The sequence below is a fragment of the Triticum aestivum genome, chromosome 5A (genome assembly GCF_018294505.1).
Source record: "Triticum aestivum cultivar Chinese Spring chromosome 5A, IWGSC CS RefSeq v2.1, whole genome shotgun sequence".
NCBI classification, from domain to species: Eukaryota; Viridiplantae; Streptophyta; class Magnoliopsida; order Poales; family Poaceae; genus Triticum; species Triticum aestivum.
Window position 1 is genome coordinate 20,693,545 of NC_057806.1, and position 18,951 is coordinate 20,712,495.

The following is an 18,951-nucleotide window of genomic DNA, read 5'->3' on the forward strand; positions in this document are numbered from 1 at the left end:
TGCCCTTAGTTGAGAAAATCTGGTCCAAAGCTGTTAAAGCAAAAGACCCTATAGACATTCTCAATATTAAGCTCAAAAGATTTAAAACCTTCTTTAAAGGGTGGGGATCCCACAAATATGGTCACGATAAAAAAAGGAAAGAAGAGCTTAGGCTGGAACTAGCCGCTTTGGAAGAGCTGGAAGAAGAAGGCCCTTTGCTGCCTGAGATGTATAATAGGAAGGTTGACATTAACTTTGAGCTGCACGAGATTCTAGTGAATGAGGAAATTTTCTGGCTTCAACAGTCCCATGAGCGCTGGCTGCTCAAAGGGGACCTTAACACTGATTACTTCCACAAGATAGCCAATGGGCGCAAAAGAAAAAACACCATTCACACGTTGAAGTGTGGTGACGTGAAAATCGAGGGCACTGATAACCTAATCTCACACGCCACATAGTTTTATAAGGATTTGTTTGGTCCAGCACCTGGTAACATCTTTCACATGGACCCTGGTGCGTGGGATGATTCGGAGAAACTTACGAAAGAGGACAACGAAGAGCTAACTAAGGAATTTTCTGTGGAGGAGGTGAAAGAGGCTCTGTTTGCAATGGATACCAATAGAGCACCTGGCCCGGACAATATTCCTGCAGAATTCTACCAACATTGTTGGGATATTGTCAAACATGATATTATGAGGATTTTTAGGCACTTCCATGATGGGACGCTTGATGTGCAGCGTCTCAACTACGGAGTGATCACTCTTCTTCCTAAAGTTTCGGGCGCTGAACGAATTCAACAGTTCCGACCCATCTGCCTCCTTAGGTGCCCGTATAAGTTGATTACTAAGACTATGGATAGGAGAGTTGAAAAGTACGCTGATAAGCTGATTAGCCTTTCGCAAAATGCCTTTGTGAAGGGTAGGAATATTATGGATGGTATCATGTCTCTTCATGAGATATTGAACTACACCCATGTCAAGAAAAGAATTGGGGTGGTGCTGAAGTTAGACTTTGAGAAGGCTTACGATAAAGTCAACTGGGAGTTTCTCTTGGAATGTCATAAGCTGAGAGGCTTCGATAAAACTTGGTGTGGTTGGGTGAGACAAATCCTATACAATGGTACGGTCGGCATCAAGCTGAATGGTTCTGTAGGACCATACTTTCAGAGCGCGAAAGGGGTGCGCTAGGGAGATCCACATTCCCCCTTCTTGTCTAATTTGGCTGCAGATTGCCTAAATAAAATGATCAACAAGGCTCAACAAAATGGCCTGCTAACTGGTTTAGCTGCTGATCTCATCCCAAATGGGGTGGCCATTCTGCAGTATGCAGATGACACAATCATTTGCCTGGAACATGACATGGAGAAGGCAATGAATCTTAAGATCCTGTAATACATGTTTGAACTGATGTCAGGACTTAAAGTGAATTTTCAGAAGAGTGAGGTTCTGACTATTGGGGGAGATGCGGAGATCGATAAGGGATATGCTGAGCTTTTCAACTGTGAGATTGGACACTTTCCAATCAAATACCTGGGGATGCCAGTGAGCTTTTCCTCTTTGAAAGACTCGGTGTGGGAATTTATTGTGGACAACTATTTGAAATATTTTGGGACTTGGATTGGGCATGCTGCCTCTATAGGGGGCAGGCTTACTCTGCTTACTTCGATGCTGTCGCAATTTTCTCTGTACCACATGTCGATGTGGCTCATGAGTAAGACCTTTATAGATAAGCTCGATAAGCACCGAAGAAAGTTTTTCTGGCAAGGTTGCAATAAGAAGAATCGTTACTACTTGGTTAAATGGAAAAGGGTATGTAGATCGAAAGAGAAAGGGGTTCTGGGGGTCAAAGACCTCAGGAAACAGAATATCAGCCTTATGGTGAAGTGGTGGTGGAAACTTGAAACCCAGAAAGGGATGTGGCAAGATCTGGTAAAAGCGAGATATTTGTATAACAAATCTGTGGCCATAGTGTCCTCGAGATATTCTGATTCGCCTTGCTGGAAGGCTCTTCTGAAGGTTAAAGACTTATACATGGTGGGGAGGCGAATTACCTTGGGGGCTGGTAACTTGGCCAGGGTGTGGAAAGACTCCCTGAATGGTCTCCCACCATTTGAATTATCCTTCCCACGGCTGTTTGCAATTTGCACTGATCAAGATTGCACAGTGGAAAATTTCGGTGGTGATGTGCCCTCTTCGTTCTTTAGACGCCGCCTTGACCCTGATCTGAGAGATCAATGGGATCAAATGCGTGCGTTAATTGTAGGCTTAAACCTTTCTGCTGATAGAGACTCGGTCTATTGGGGACTTAATAAGAATGCCAAATACTCCACTAAATCTATGTATAAATGGCTGGAGAAGCCGATTAGTGGCTGCAACCATAGATGGATCTGGGAAGCTAAGCTTCCGCTTAAAATCCAGGTTTTCCTATGGCAAATGGCACAAGATGCAGTTCTCACCAGATCGGTGATGAAGAGGAAAAAATGGCCAGGAAACCCTGTGTGTTCCTTCTGTGGCCAACTGGAAACGAGTTCGCATTTGTTTTTCTCCTGCCATGTGGCTCGTGTGGCCTGGAGATCTATAGGTGTGGTCCTGGGGACTGACACATGTCCTAACAATGTTTGGCAATATTATGTGTGGTGTAATATGTTCTTGCCTAAAAGAGATAAGTTCTTCACTGTTGGCCTGCCGGCTGTGACCTGGGCCATCTGGCTGGCCCGTAATAGAGCTACCTTTGAGAAGAAATTGATTAAATATCCGTTTGAGATTGTGTTTTCGGCATGTTCCTTTCTTTTGTATTGGGCAGGGCTTCAGAAGCAGGGGGCGCGGAGGAACTACGTCAAGGTGCAGAGATGATCCGCTCGAGTACGTCCAGGCTGATGGCGTTGTGTGAGAAGGCCAGAAGTGCAAAAGATGATGATGGAGAAGTGCTAGCTTGGTGATTAGCCTGGAGGCGATTCTCCTCGGCTTGCATGCTGTTTGTTTCTCTTAGCGTTGTGAGTCCCTTTTGGTGTCGTGCTTAGCTGGTGGTCAGGGATTTGTATAACTGTATGGTGCTGTCAGGTTTCCGCCCCATAGTGCTCGTCACGATGGCGGGCGAGCACGGTGGGTTTCCTGGCAGTGCTTTGAACTCGCTACCTTCTTTCCCTCCTCTCTAACTTCCTGGAACTGATGTATTTCTGTTTAATGCAAATGGAAAGGGGTACGCCCGGTTCAAAAAAAAGAGAATTAGTCGAGACGTGCGTTGCACGTGCAAACTTACTAGTAGCAACAAAAAGCAGCAGGAAACGGAGAAATGGCCCCCAGACATCACCATCAAACATACAAGGGAAGAGCATCAAGCTAAGGGCATTTCCAGCCGTTGGCCCCCCAGGAGGGGCAAAAAATCGCCCCCTGGGGGCGCACCGGCGCTAAACCGCGCACTGGGGGCGTGATGCCACCCAGTCGTGGCGCCCATGTTTTAAAAAAAAATTCAAATACGGCGCAAACACGACTGAAATTTGACGCAAACATCGGCGAGTTCGTTCAAACTTAAACATATTTTACAAAAGAAGAAAAAAACTTCGGCGGGCTACCCCCGCCGTCTCCCTCGCCGCCCGCCTCGCCGCCTACATGCCGAGGAGGCGGTAGAACCGCGTGTAGTCGCCGCCGTCGTCGTCGCCGGCCCCGCCTGCGCCTCCACCGTCCCTGTTGCATCCCTCCCCCGGTTGGCGCGGCGGGTTGGACGGTCCGGGGGTGTCGTCGTTGTCGTCACTGTCGAGGACCACGACGCCGTGCTCGTCCTCGCGCCCACGCTTGCGGGCAGCGATCTCCTCCAGGGCCCGGCGCTGCCGGACCATCTCGTCACGGAGGTAGTCGTCCCGCGCCCACCGCAGGGCGTCCTCGTCGGAGATGCCGCGCCGGGCTATCTCCTCGTACTCCGCGGGGAGGCCGCACTCCGGCTTGGGCTTGACGAGGACGAAGCGGCCGGTGGGTGGGGAGGCGTTGGCGCCGATGCGGACGCCGGAGCTGCGCGTGCGGGCACTGACCGGCGTGCCCTGGGGCTCCGGCTTGGTGGGGCGGAGGCAGGGCGAGCCGCCGGACGACGAGGAGGACCCCCCGGTCTCCATGCGCCTCGGGGTCCAGGAGCTTCCCCGGCGGCGTGAGAAGGACGGGGGATCGGGGTACTCGAGACGCGGCGTGTTGCCGCCCTCGATGTACTCGAGGACGGCCTCCAACGTGCGCCCGGGCACGCCCCACCACCGGCACCGGCCATTGGAGTTGAGCCTGCCGGAGGGCACGACGCCGTTGGTGGCGTCGAGCTGCTCGGCGTGACGGCGGCGGAAGTAGGGCTCCCAGAGCGGGCTGTCGGGGACGTACCGTGCCCCTCCCTCGCCGCCTGCGGCAGGGACGCGCGGATGCGTGTGATCTCCGCACGCCGCGCCGCCCCGATGGGTGGTGGTGGCACCGGTACGCCGCCGGCGCTGATCCTCCATGCGCCGGGCACCCGCATGTCCGGCGGGACCGGGTACCCGGCCTCGTAAAGGAGGCGAGCCTCGTCTTCGTGGAGATGGCGGCGGCCGAAGCCGTTCGCCGCCGCGCCGTCACCAGGGAAGCGCTCGGCCATGGGTGGAGACGGCGAGAGAGAGGAGAGGGAGGAACGACGACGGTGAGAGAGAGGAGAGGGAGGGACGACGGCGAGAGAGTGTGATCGCCGAGCACGCTGGTGCGCGTCTTATATAGGCCGAGACGCCGCCCGTACGCGTGGCCGCCGTGTGTACGCGTGGCGGGCGAGGGACGCGCGTCGTCCGGCCTTCACTGCGCCGCCCGTGAGGCATCAATGGCGCAGGCTGACCGGCGCGGCAGCGCGGCAGCTTTGGCATTGATTCGCCGCGGGAAACGAGACGATGAGGACGACGAAGGGGCGAGAAGAGAGCCGTGTCGCTGACGTGGCGGGCTGCGGCTTTTTCACGCCAAAAAAGTTCGCCTGGCGTCCCCCAGCGCGGGGGGTTCGGCCTGGGTCCGCCGGCGCTGTTTTCGGCCCAGGCCGGCGAAAATCGGGCTCCTGAGGGCGCGACTGGGCCGATTTTTTGGCGCCGGCGCAGGAAAAACGCCTGGGGAGGCCTTCCTGAGGCGCGGGGGAGATGCCCTAAGGGACCAAGGAGAGGGTAACAAAAGTGCCCGTCCAAGGAAGGTGGAGAAAGCCAGGCCCTGGTAGTGGTTCTCTGAAGATCATTATGTATGGCGCGTACCATCCAAATACTTAAAACTAAACTGGTGGATGGAGTGCAGTTACCAGAGGTGAAAATGGGAGGGATGTTGCATGTGGCGCGGGGAAACTCATCAACCCTGCTATCCCTCTTCATGCTGATATCATGGCAGCATTGCAAGGAGCAATTTGGCCGGGGAGAGAAGAATACTGAATGTCTAACTTTCAGACAGACTTTTCGAACAAAATGTGGACCCTTCCCCTGTTTGTTTTGCTATATTGTAAAGCAAGAGTCTTTTTTTACATCAATACTTTGATAGGACGCCGGCCGGCCGCCACACCGCCGGAGTCTAGATCTAGGCCGCCATGAACCAGATCGGCGGCCGCCGCAGTCCACACGTGCCCAGAAGGACCTGATAAGAAAAAGTCAAAAAGACCAGGTAAATTAAACCTGGCTAGGTTTAGTATATTAGTAATGAATGAGTCTCACAGTTCTGCTTACTAGTGGTGAGGTTTGATTCGGTCAAGTCGTCAGTTGAGTACAGCAGGCACAAGAGACCTGAGTTGAGCTATGAACACAAGCAACAACACAAACATGTCACACCAAACTCTAGCCACTTGAGGCCATATATATACTACCCTTTCTTCTTTGTCTGGCAAATAACAAGAGCTATGCCATGCTTTACATTAAGGCAGGTTAATTCCTTCCTCTCGACACACTCGAAACGACGAGTTACATATGTTGCGTCTTGTGTCCAATGGAGCAGCGAAATCTCATTTGATAAACTCCACTAGGGAAGGAAAAGAAGGAAGCACCAAAGGGCATCAATCGGCAAGAAGAATCTGCCTGCAGTCGATCCTCCATTTGGAAAAACGACTAACGAACTGCTCATCCTTCCGGCCTGCGGTGGGTGCATCACAACAATTATTTGCCTTCACTTTGCTCCACTTGTGCCCACCGAAAAAAATCAGTGGCAGCACGTAGAATATTTTTCTGGAACCATGATGCTCTTGGCAATACTTGTTTCAAAAAAAAATGATGCTCTTGGCAATTTGTCCCTTGTACCGTCACTATGGTGGCCTCCATTATTAAACGCGCATCCCTTGTACTGATCCACACAAGGCGACTTTGTTGATAACGTTGTTGAAAGCATTGTTGAGCTTGGTTGGAAAATCCGCCTTCTGCAGCCTACCATCAAACCCCACTTTTTGTCTTCTCCCTCATGGCTTTTACTTGTATTGTGCTCTTCTCCATGTACTCTCATTTCCTCCGCTGCCGCCGGAACCACCAAAAGCATCATACATGATTGTAGTCGAGCCGGCCAGTCGTCGTTATCCGCTACGGATGGTGCTACTCTCGCAAGAGGTGAGAGAGATCGAAGCAGTCAGGCATATCCATCTCAGCTCTCCAATCACCAATCACTTTGAGTAGGAGACGAGCAGCAGGTGCATTGATCGGCTAGTAGTATCTTGATCCAAAAGTGTGAGTGTACTCAACTTGTTTGATGTGCTGCTCCTAGACCATCTTTGACTGACTGTGCAATCTCACCACTCTGCAACTCTTATCAGCAGGGGACGTGAGGATGAACGCGGCCATCAGTGCGGCAGTGTGGGTGGTAGGCAAGGCGCTGGCCCCAGTTTCGGATGGATTGCTGGAGAGCTGGGCGTCCAGTGACAGTCTCGGCCCCAACATCAGCGCCCTCAAGAGGCAGCTGCTGCGCGCGCAGGGGATACTCTACACCGCGCACGACAGAGAGTACACCACCAACCCTGCCCTCAAGGAGCTGCTGCACATGTTGCGGCAGCTGGCGGACGGGGCCGACGACGTGCTTGATGAGCTGGACTACTTCCGCATCCAGGACAAGCTCGACAATACCTACGATGCCGCCGATAGCCATCCCAAGGGTTGCATCCACAACCTTGGTCTCAATGTGCGGCACACTGCTAGAGCCATTGCTAATAAATTCAAGCTCTGCTCTAAGGCACCACCAGAAGATGGCACTATGCAAACATACAAATTGAAGTTTAACCGTGTGGAAATTTCTAAACGGATGGCACACATTGTACAACAGCTGGATCCCATATGTGCCAAGGTGAAGGAAATCCTTGATCTAGAGCTCCGCAAATCTACCAAAGTTAGCATTATTGGAAACAGACCCAAAACCACCCCAGCAATAATAGAGCCAGAGTTATTTGGGAGGGACGCAGAGAAAAAGGACATTGTAGATGGCATTACCGTTGGAAAATATTGTGCCGATGGACTCACAGTTCTCCAAATTGTTGGCCCAGGGGGTATTGGGAAGACGACTTTCACACAACATGTCTATCAAGAAGTGAAGAGCTCTTTTGATGTTATGATTTGGGTCTGCATATCTCTGAATTTTGATGCAAATAGGTTGGCACGAGAGATTGTGAAAAACATCCCTAAGGTTAATGGTGAAACGGAAAATGCTATCGATGAAGAGCTTATTGAGCAAAGAATAAAACATAAGAGGTTCTTGCTGGTCTTGGATGATGTCCGGACATATCACGACGATGAGTGGAAAAAACTATTAGCTCCCTTCAAAAAAGGAGAGGCAAGAGGTAATATAATTATTGTCACTACTCGAATTTCAGAAACAACAACAGCGGGAAAAATAGCTGATCATTCTATAAACCTGGATCGCTTAGGACCTGAAGATTTTATGCATTTATTTGAAGCATATGTATTTGGTCACCAACAGTCATGGAAAGACCATCCTGAATTGCTTAATGTTGGAAGGGAAATAGTGGTCCATTTGAAGGGGTTCCCTCTTGCAGCAAAAACTGTAGGTAGATTACTAAGAAACCAACTTACATTGGGCCACTGGACAAGAGTTCTGGAAAGCAAAGAATGGGAGTTACAAAGCAGCGAATATGACATTATGCCAGCACTGAAGCTTAGCTATGATTATCTGCCTTTCCATCTACAACAGTGCTTTGTTTCCCGAAGATTATGAGTTTCGCAACGAAGAGTTGGTTCACTTATGGATAGGGCTCAATATTTTAGATGCATGTGATCGAAGGAGAAGACTTGAAGATGTTGGGCTATGCTATTTAAATGACTTGGTTAATCTTGGTTTTCTCAAGGAGAACATGAAAAAAGATGGCAGTCCTTATTATGTTGTGCATGACCTACTACATGAGTTGGCAGTGAAGGTTTCATCATCAGACTGTCTTAGCATATCTAGTTCTAATGTGAGATATGTACAATCTTCTCCATCTATACGTCACTTGTCTATCATTATAGATGCGAGAGATGTCAATGATAGAATGACCTTTGAGGATTTTAAGAGGGACTTGAGTACATTACCTGAAAAGTTGACAGTTGAAAATCTACAAACTGTGATGTTGTTCAGAAGATTCCATGGAAGCTTTGCAAAGACTTTTGGTGATTTATTTGCAGAAGCAAAAGCCCTTCATGTTATTCTTTTATCTGAGGCATATTGTAGTTACATTTTGGAGGATGTGTTCCGCAGCCTTCCAAGATTTATCCATCTTTGCTACCTAAGGATAACCAGGAACTAAGGGGAAATTAAGTTTGAACAGCAACATCTCAAGATTTTATCACCTGAGGGTCCTGGATGTTCAAGAATGCAATGTCCACCTTGGTCTTCTCAAAGCAATGAGCAACCTTGTAAAACTGCGCCATTTTCTTGTCCAAGACGGTGGTTTTGAACTAGGGCAGATAGGACAGTTGGTAGAACTTGTTGGGTTACTCAGAGTCCATAACATTGAGAATGTTGAACGAAAGGAAGAAGTGAGTGCAGCAAAATTGATACAAAAAATCCACTTAAAGAAGCTAATATTAGAGTGGGGTATTTATGGACAGAATAAGGATTTTGTGCAAGAACAAGTTCTTGAAAGTCTTAAACCTCATAGCAATCTGCACATTAAAGGGCATAGAGGTGCTAATTGTCCGTCGTGGCTAGGTGGGAACCTCTCAGTAATGAATTTGGAATCTCTTTCCCTGCATGATGTAGGTTGGAATATTCTTCCACCTCTAGGGGAGTTGTGGTCAGTTAGTGAACTTGGTGAAGAGTATCAAAGTTCCATCTCAAGTCAAAGATTTCAAAATCTTAAAAGGCTAGAATTAGTTAAGATACCAAGGTTGAGAAAATGGGTTGAAAATAGCACTTGTCATTTCTTATCTCAACTAGAAGTTCTCATTGTTAAAGATTGTTCTGAACTCGTGGAGCTGCCATTTTCACGCCGTCAATCAGAGCAAGAAGCAAATATGACTTGGTTTCCTAGATTACGGGTTCTTGATATTGTAGACTGCCCAAAATTGTTGTCACTACCTCCTGTCCCTTGGACTACTGCTGCATCCTCTGCCATGATAAAGCGGGTAGGATCTAGTTTGGAATGGCTGGAGTACTCAAAAAATTACAGGTCAAAATTAAGCTTGGGGGTTACGGGGAAGGATGGGCAAGATGGCATGTTCTGGAATATGTTTGTATTCGGTAATCTAGCTGGTCTAAAAGAGCTGAAGATTAAGAATTGTCCCCCTCTGCCATTGTATCACCTCCAGAAGTTAACATCTCTGAAGTCCCTTGAAATAGATTATTCGAGTAATAGCAATGTCTTGTTGACAACTGACAATGAGAGTGATATCATAAACAAGTTACCAATTGAACAACTCAGGGTTATGTCTTGTGGTGCCCGTGAGAAAGAATTGACGCAGTTGCTCTCTCATTTTCAAGATCTCAGCAAGTTGGAAATAATTGGTTGTGAAAAGGTAACAAGAGTTGGTGTGATGCAGCAACAGCAGATGACAAGACGAGAGGAGGGAATTAGTGATCGAGAAGGTGGAGTTTTGCTCTCATCTCCCCATCTGCAAGAATTGGTGATCGATAATTGCCCAGAGCTGAGCCTACTCGCGAGTTCACTCCAAGGCCTCCGCTCCCTCCACTCACTAGTGATCATGAATTGCCCAGAGCTGAGCCTACTCGCCAGTTCGCTCCAAGGCCTATGCTCCCTCCGGTCATTTGGCATACATGGTTTCCCCAAGTCCTTCTCCTCTTACTTGTCCTCCCCTTCATGCATACGACCTCTCCTCACGCATGGCTGCCTCACAGAATTATTCATCTTTCACACCCACAAATTTCCCCCCTTTTTCGAGCCCTCGCGGATGCATGACAAAGAGCCCAGATCTTGCAAACTTCAGAAGCTATTCACAGATCACTTCACAAGCTTCCTTAATGTGCCCATCTACAGCCTCCTCTCCTCGTCCATCACCAGCTTACTCGTTTCTGACATTGGTAAGGTGGAGCGCTTTTCTAAGGAGCAAGAGGATGCCCTTCAGATCCTCACCTCCATCAAAAACCTCGAGTTCAATAAGTGCACCAAGCTACAGTGCCTCCCAGCAGGGCTACATAGACTTTCCAGCCTCAAGATGTTACGGATTGCATGTTGTCATGCCTTGCAATCGCTGCCCAAAGACGGCCTCCCAACTTCTCTGCAAGTTTTACAAATCGATTACTGCCCTGCTTTCAAATTGCTGCCCAATGACAGCCTCCCAAGTTCTCTGCAATGTTTAAGCATTGGCAGATGTGATTTCTTGGAATCGCTGCCCAAGGATAGCCTGCCAAGTTCACTGCAGGAATTATGGATCAGGAATTGTGATGCCCTGAAATTTCTGCCCAAGGATGGCCTCCCATGTTCGCTGAAAACATTAGACATCTCTAGCTGCCCTGCTCTGGAATTGCTACCCAAGGATGGCTTGCCATGTTCTCTGGAAAAATTGAAGATCTATGATTGTCCTGCTCTGAATTCATTGCCCAGTGATGGCCTCCCGGATTCCCTGCTAGTGTTAGATGTCCGTAGTTGCAAAAGCGAGGAGCTAAAGAGGCAGTGCCGCAAGTTTAAAGGAACCATTCCAATCGTGATGGATTAATCCAAGGTAGCAAATACTTCCTTGCTTGTAGCCGCCCACCATTTTTCCTTGATTTTCCTAACCTCGAAATAAGTCAAAGCAATTGTTCTCTTTTTGTTTGGTTGGTCACAGTTGCTGTCATTTCACCTGAATAAACCACTCACTGTGATCTGATGTGCAGGGATCGTCGTCTTCCTTTTGTGCATTCTGCTACAAGTTGGGCATTATCTGCGTAGTGGCAACAGCACCGTATGGCTGCATCAGGAAATGCTACCATGTCACCATGAACCAGCTAAACTGTTCTTCACTGAATTCTGGTACCCACCTTGTTTGCGAAACGAGGAGATTCAGCAAGGCTGCCTCAGTGTTTCCCCATTGATAATTACTGTTGAAATATATTGCCCACCTCTATCCATCGCATCTAGCAAAACCCATCCATTGCCAGCCATGTCGTCCTCCAGCGCCGTCCAGGCCTCCCTTGGGCAGGTCGCAGAGAAACTCACCCGCACCAACTACGTCCTGTGGCATGCGCAGGTGACACCGCAGCTGAGAGGGGCTGGCCTCTTCGGCTACGCCGACAGCTCCATGCCAGAACCTGTCAAGATCCTCGTCACGAAGGACAAATACGGGAAAGAAGAGCAAACACCGAACCCGCTCCATCCGATCTGGTTCAGAGAAGGGCAGCAGGTACTTGGATACTTGCTCAATACTCTCACCAAAGAAGTCCTCGTGCAGGTTACCTCCATCGTCACGCCGCACGAGCTCTGGGCGGCTCTCGCCCACATGTTCTCATCACAGTCCCGAGCCCGCGTCAACAACATCCGGGTTGCTCTCTCCACGGCGCAGAAGGGGACGCAATCTGTTGCGGCCTACTTCGCCCAGATGAGAGCACTTGCCGATGAGGTTGCAGCCGCCGAAAAGCCCATCGATGACGATGAGCTTGTCTCCTACATCACCGCCGGCCTCGACATGGAGTACCAACCCCTCGTCTCCGCCAACGACGCACGCACCGACACCATCAGCATCGACGACCTCTACGCTCAGATGAGCAACTTTGATCAGCGCCTCGCTCTCTACAACAACAACTCGGGCGGGGGCTTCAAGTCATCTACTAACGCGGTCTCTCGCGGCGACGGTCGCGGCGGTGGCGGTTCACGCTACCGTGGACCTCCGCGCGGCAAGGGCAAGCCATCATCTGGTGGAAACAGCAGCGGCAGCAACTCCGCTCGTGGTGGCGGCAGCGGCGGCGGGCGGCCCTCCAGCAACAACAATAGGGGTCGCCGTGGTGGTAGGCCTCGCGCCAACCCTGATGCGCCACGATGCCAAATCTGCGGCAAGCTAGGCCACACCGCCCGGGACTGTTGGTATCGCTATGAAGATGACGGCGAATCCTCACAAGATGAGAAGGTTGCAGGCGCTGCTGATGGCTCCTACGGCATCGACACGAACTGGTATGTGGACAGTGATGCAACTGACCACATCACGAGCGAGCTGGAAAAGGTGACAATTCATGAGAAGTTCCGTGGGCAAGACCAAGTTCACACTGCCAACGGAGAAGGTATGAGTATTAGCCACATTGGTCATTCAGTGCTTAAAACCCCCCATAGAAATATTCGTCTAAGAAAAATTTTGCATGTCCCTAGTGCTTCCAAAAATCTCCTTTCAGTTCATCGCATTGCCATTGACAACCATGTATTCCTTGAGTTTCATCCGTTTTTCTTTTTGATCAAGGATTAGGTCACGAAGAAAACTCTGTATCGAGGTAGATGCGTTCGAGGGCTGTACCCGTTGATTCCGGAGCTTAGGAGATTGAATAAACAAGCCTATGGTGTCACCAAAGTCTCTTCAACACGGTGGCATGATAGATTAGGGCATGCATCTTTTTCTTTAGTTGAACATTTGCTTAGAAAGAATAAGCCCCCGTTTGTTGGTGAGCGAGATCGTGAAACAATTTGTGATTCATGTCAGTGTGCTAAAAGTCATCAATTACCCTATCTTGTGTCTACAAGCATCTCCACCAAACCTCTTGAGCTCATTTTTTCCGATGTTTGGGGTCCTGCCCCTAAATCAGTTGGCAGACACACTTATTACCTAAGTTTTATCGATGACTATAGCAAGTACACATGGATCTATCTCATCAAAAAGAAATCTGATGTTTTTCAAGTGTTTCACAACTTTCAAGCACTAGTAGAAAGAAAGTTTGATTGCAAAATCCTAGCTCTCCAATCCGATTAGGGAGGGGAGTACCGCAACCTCAACTCCTTTTTTCAGAAAATTGGCATATCACACCACGTGTTATGCCCCCATGCTCACCAGCAAAATGGATCAGCTGAGCGCAAGCACAGACATATAGTTGAAGTCGGCCTTGCCTTACTTGCTGCTGCCTCTATGCCTTTGAAATTCTGGGATGAGGCTTTTCTCACCGCAATCCACCTCATAAACATGTTGCCAAGTAGAGTCATCAATAATGAATCTCCAGTAGAACGTCTCCTTCATACAAAACCAGATTACACATCTCTATGAGTATTTGGGTGTGCGTGTTGGCCGAATCTTCGGCCATATAACAACCGCAAACTCATGTTTCAATCAAAACAATGTGTTTTCTTGGGCTATAGTCCACAACATAAGGGTGTAAAGTGTCTTGATGTATCCACTAGACGTGTCTATATTTCCCGTGATGTTGTGTTTGATGAGACTGTTTTCCCTTTTGCACAACTTCATCCAAACGTCGGAGCCCTTCTTCAAAAGGAGATTCTTCTTCTACCTTCACATCTTACCGGTCGTGACAATGGGGATGTTTTGGACACTGATGATCAATTGTTGACTAATCCTCTTACTAATGACGGTCTTGAGTCATGTGATGCAACAGAAAAAAATTGTGCAGAAAATGGTGAAGAAATCAGCCCAAATCATCATTTTATGCTTCCTGGACAAAACAACAGCAGCATCAAAGCGGATTTCCCTCGGGATCCAGGCGCATCCCCCTCGGGATCGCTCCTGCGCCAGTCTGCCGTCCTGTCCCCCGCGGGATCCGCGCCCTCCGCGCCAGGCCGATCCTCCTCGAGCCCTGCGTCGCCACACGCCACCAGCGGCTCGGTGGACCGCCCGGTGGCCGCTCCGCACCAACCAACCAGCGCCACGCGACACCAACTCCAGCCGCCCGCGCCTGGTCCCGCGCTTGGCCCCGTGTCTGGCCCCGCACCTGGTCGGTTTGGCCCCGACACGCGCTGCTACGTGCGGCGCCCATCCCGGCTGGATACGGGCACTGACTCCGGTGTGGATCACGCTGCAGTCCCCGTCCCACCGGCTGCGCCCCCTGCTGGATCGGGATCCTCTGCGGCAACTTCTTCCTCAGCTCCACGTGCGCCGGCCACAGAAGATCCGATCTGCATGTCCTCGCCCGGCGAGTCTGCAGCCGCTCCTGGTGCTGGATCTTCTGCGGATCCTCCTTCACCGCCTCGCACTAGGCTTCAGAGGGGAGTAACTCAACCCAAAAATTACAGATCTTTAGCAAAGTTTGGACTTGCTTGTGTTTCACATGAACCAGATATCCCACACTCTGTTGCAGAAGCTCTAGGCGATCCAAAGTGGCAGAAGGCTATGGAGGATGAATACATGGCGCTCCACAAAAATAAAACTTGGCACTTAGTTCCAGCACGTCAAGGCAAAGGTAAAAATGTTATAGATTGTAAATGGGTCTTCAGAATTAAAAAGAAGTCTGATGGCACCATAGATCGTTATAAGGCTAGACTAGTTGCAAAAGGCTTTAAACAAAGATACGGTCTAGACTATGAGGATACTTTTAGTCCTGTAGTAAAGGCTGCTACTATTCGTCTCGTTTTGTCTATTGCCGTATCCAGAGGATGGAGCCTACGCCAGCTAGATGTTCAGAACGCGTTTCTTCATGGTGTTCTGGAAGAGGAAGTGTTCATGAAACAACCTTCTGGGTTTGAAAACAGACAAAAACCCCTCCACATATGCAAGCTTGACAAGGCTCTATATGGATTAAAACAAGCTCCTAGAGCATGATATTCTCAGTTGAGTTCAAAGCTTCAAGGACTTGGGTTTGCTCCGTCCAAGTCTGACACCTCACTGTTTATTTTCAACAAGTCAAATACATCTATATTTGTACTCATATATGTTGATGATATTATTGTCACAAGCTCATCTGATGAAGCCATTTCAGCACTGCTCAAGGATTTGAACTCTGAGTTTGCTCTCAAGGATCTAGGAGCCTTGCACTACTTCCTTGGCATTGAAGTGAAAAGAAGTGGAGATGAGCTTCACTTGTCTCAAGAGAAATATGCCATTGATCTTGTAGCAAGAGCAGGGTTGCAAGGTTGCAAGGCAGCTCCAACACCTCTATCCAGCTCTGAGGAACTATCATTAACAGAAGGAAAACTCTTGAATCAAGAGGACAGCACCAGGTACAGAAGTATGGTTGGTGCACTGCAATATTTAACTCTGACTAGGCCTGATATTTCTTTTGCTATGAATAAAGTATGTCAGTTTCTTCATGCACCCACCACAGTACATTTGACAGTTGCAAAACGCATACTTAGATATATCAAGGACACTTCCAGTGTTGGACTCACCTTCACCAAGTCACCATCAACACTTGTAAGTGCCTTTTCTGACTCTGATTGGGCAGGTTGTCTTGATGACAGACGCTCAACAGGTGGTTTTGCAGTGTTCTTTGGTCCAAATTTAATCTCATGGTGTGCTAAGAAACAAGCTACTGTGTCTAGATCCAGCACAGAAGCAGAATACAAAGCACTAGCAAATGCTACTACTGAAATTATCTGGGTTCAGTCATTACTGAAAGAGCTTGGGATACATAGTAAACAGGCTCCATGCTTATGGTGTGACAATCTGGGTGCCACCTATCTTTCTGCTAACCCAATATTTCATGCAAGAACAAAACATATCGAAATAGATTTCCACTTTGTCAGAGAAAGAGTTGTAGAAAAAAAGCTGGATATTCGGTTCATTCGGTCTCAAGATCAAGTTGCAGATGGCTTCACTAAAGCTTTGCCTACCAGAGGTTTTGAAGAATTTAAGCGTAATCTCAACTTGTCCAAGTTGTGATTATAGGAGGGTGTTAAACCACGCAATATTCAGGCTCAAGGGGCGCACCACTTGTCGGTTCGGTTGAGATAAGTCTAGGTCTGGTTGGTTAGAATATATGGTTGTAATCTCCTCATGTATATCTTATCTCTACTTTCCTTGTACCTCAAGATGTAATCTCAACAACCTTGTATGCTTATCCAGGGATATGCCCCTGCGTATATTAACACGAAACCGTCGCCTCGAGAGAGGTACGACGTTCTCCGCTGTTTTACATCAGTTCGGACTTTTGGATGAGTTGGCTGGAGCATGAATTCAATATGGTATCCGAGCCAAGAGGTCTTGAGTTCAAAACCCTACCAACGCAGTATTAAATAAAAACGATTCTGCGGCCTACATCGATCCCACGTCTAAGGACTAAAATAACCTAGACGAGAGGGGGAGTGTTGAAATATGCTGCCCACCTCCCTCCATCAGTTCGGACTTTTGAATGAGTTGGCTGGAGCATGAATTCAATAATTACCATGAAGACCAATTTGTAAGCTAGCCCGGCCTTGATCTCTAGTGCGTAATTTGTAATCAGAAAGCCATTTATGTGACTTGAACTAATGATTATGTATTGTCTTTGCCAATGGTCCAACAGGTCGATGCTTCTTTTGTGAGGCCGCTGGCAGCAGAGTTGTGCATCCGTCTTCCGGAGAATACTTCATGCGCGACTTTATATTCTGGATAATATAAAGTGCTGCATCTTCTCTTCACCGTGCTTGTGCTGTAGTAACTGCCATTCTCTTGTTCGCTTGGTTGAAGGAGGCTCGCAAATAGTTTCAGGAACTTTCGATGGTTTAAATACCAAGTTAAAAGCAGGGAGTAATGTTGAGAAGTCGTGGTGATTTACTTGAAGTTGTTTCTAACCGTGGCAAGCAAGGACTATTGTTCTTTGTCCACTATGAAGTTACAGCCTTATAAGGCAGATATGTCTTGCTGCAGTTTTCTGAAGGAATGATAGATTGCCTAAGCATTTGTAGAAAGAGAATGTAGCAGATACATGAGTGGTAGTCTTGAAGGTACTGTCACCCAGTGCCATTATCATCCCAAGATAGTCATAAGATCAGATAAATGTTATCTTGTCCACATACAACCAGTTTAGGATGGATTTGATAAAATTATTTTCTTATTGCACGTGGTCACAAAATATTCTGCATGCTGATTTCCTCGCTGCTTGGTAACATTTTTCTATAAATCGTATCCAAACATACCCTTTTTTTTAGTTGATATCCAAACATACCTGCAAACATGAACAATCTGTAACTGTGAGTTAGTGTGGCGTTATTTTTCTCATGTACCAACCTATAATTTTTAGAACGCTACAAAATTTCCATTGACCGAAAAACAAGTCCATTTCACATGAAGCACGCAACGAATCCCACAAACCACCAGAACATATATTCAAAATTATCATCTCCTAGACATTAGTTTTTAAATATGTGCCATGAAAAACTGAAATGTTCAATCGTTCGACAACAAAGATGTACATCCATGAAAACTTAAAACTTCAGAGCAAAACTACTTTGCAAGACAAAGAAAAGAAAATAGGAAAAACAGCTATAAATAGAATACGAACAAAGTACTAGTAGAAATTGTTCTTTTGCAAAATTTGGTTTGTTTGTGTCATCAGCAACAATTAGCCTTCGACAGTTTAATCTATAAGAGAACTTTGAATTTCACATCACCTGACAAAATGGGCGAACACCCAACAACTCAATCGTAACACAAATGATTACTCTAAGCTCTGGGGCTCCAAGGATAAAAGTCATTCCAGCCACAAGATAGCTCCAGCAACAGAAACTAAATCCAATAGTTCATTAGGCTAGCTACCACAGCAAATCAGATCACATTTCAATAAAGAGAATAAACCGACAACTACGCTAGGCTGCAAATAAGTCATGGCAGTTCAACGACAGAAACTAAATCGACAAGCACACTAGGTTGCAATAACAAGTCAGATAGTAGTTTAATAATAAAGACTAAACTGAAACCTACACTAGGCTGCAACAACAGTCAACTCTGGGATGTTGATATTTTCCATCTGCTGTTGAGGTAAAGGCGTGAGGCGCTATCTCCTGCACTGCACAGTAGTCAACTCTGGGATTAAGAATCGAAGCAACAAGTAACAAACTGTAACAAGTAAAGTTTCCCCCTATCAAACAGTACATTAAGATTATCGCCCAAAAAGAGAACTGTACATTGAAAATTTGTTCAAGTAGTACTTACAGCCTGCTGCTCCTAGACGGACAGGACCGGTCCTTCGGGCAGAATTGGGACTTCGGGTGGTATTGGGTTTCCGTTCAGCACATAGGAAACACTACCCAATACACTACATGAAAGAAAATAAATAAAGATGTAAACACATGTTGCTGCCAAATTTATTGGAACCAAGAGTGGAATTAAATTATACGACTAAAACTAAATATAGAATGCTTATTATGTACTTGAAACAATTAAAGGCATGGCTATAGTGACCCATTTGAATGTCAGTATTGTGGGTAAGTGGAGCAACACATTGTAACACTATATTCATGTGTCACTAGTAGAAAAAGAGTCAAACGTGAAGCACATTAGTGCCGGTTTGTATTTGAGCCGGTACTAATGGTACCATTAGTGCCGGTTCGAACGGATTTGCATTAATGCCGGTTCGTGTTGAACCTTTAGTACCGGTTCGTGGCACGAACCGGTACTAAAGGGGTGGTGGCAGGCTGGCGTCAGGCCGGGGCGCCACGATCACCTTTAGTACCGGTTCATGGCACGAACCGGTACTAAAGATCTAACCT

The 18,951-nt window shown here is 47.6% G+C and overlaps 1 protein-coding gene and 2 pseudogenes across 1 annotated transcript in view; 2 read left to right on the top strand and 1 right to left on the bottom strand.

Moving 5' to 3' along the window:
• The first annotated feature begins 482 nt into the window (after positions 1 to 482).
• On the top strand, positions 483 to 11,582 carry LOC123101150 (putative disease resistance protein At3g14460; annotated as a pseudogene).
• Positions 11,583 to 11,977: 395 nt separating this feature from the next.
• On the top strand, positions 11,978 to 12,116 carry LOC123109271 (uncharacterized; annotated as a pseudogene).
• Positions 12,117 to 17,451: 5,335 nt separating this feature from the next.
• The window catches only part of LOC123106386 (uncharacterized), a 4,238-nt gene continuing 2,738 nt past the window's right edge, over positions 17,452 to 18,951 (bottom strand). Inside the window, exons 5-6 of the mRNA XM_044528572.1 lie at positions 18,395 to 18,497; positions 17,452 to 18,248 (exon numbers count right to left, since the gene is read on the bottom strand). Coding sequence (XP_044384507.1) covers positions 18,407 to 18,497 — 91 coding nt within the window. The 3' untranslated portion in view covers positions 17,452 to 18,248; positions 18,395 to 18,406. The remainder of the gene's footprint in view (positions 18,249 to 18,394; positions 18,498 to 18,951) is intronic.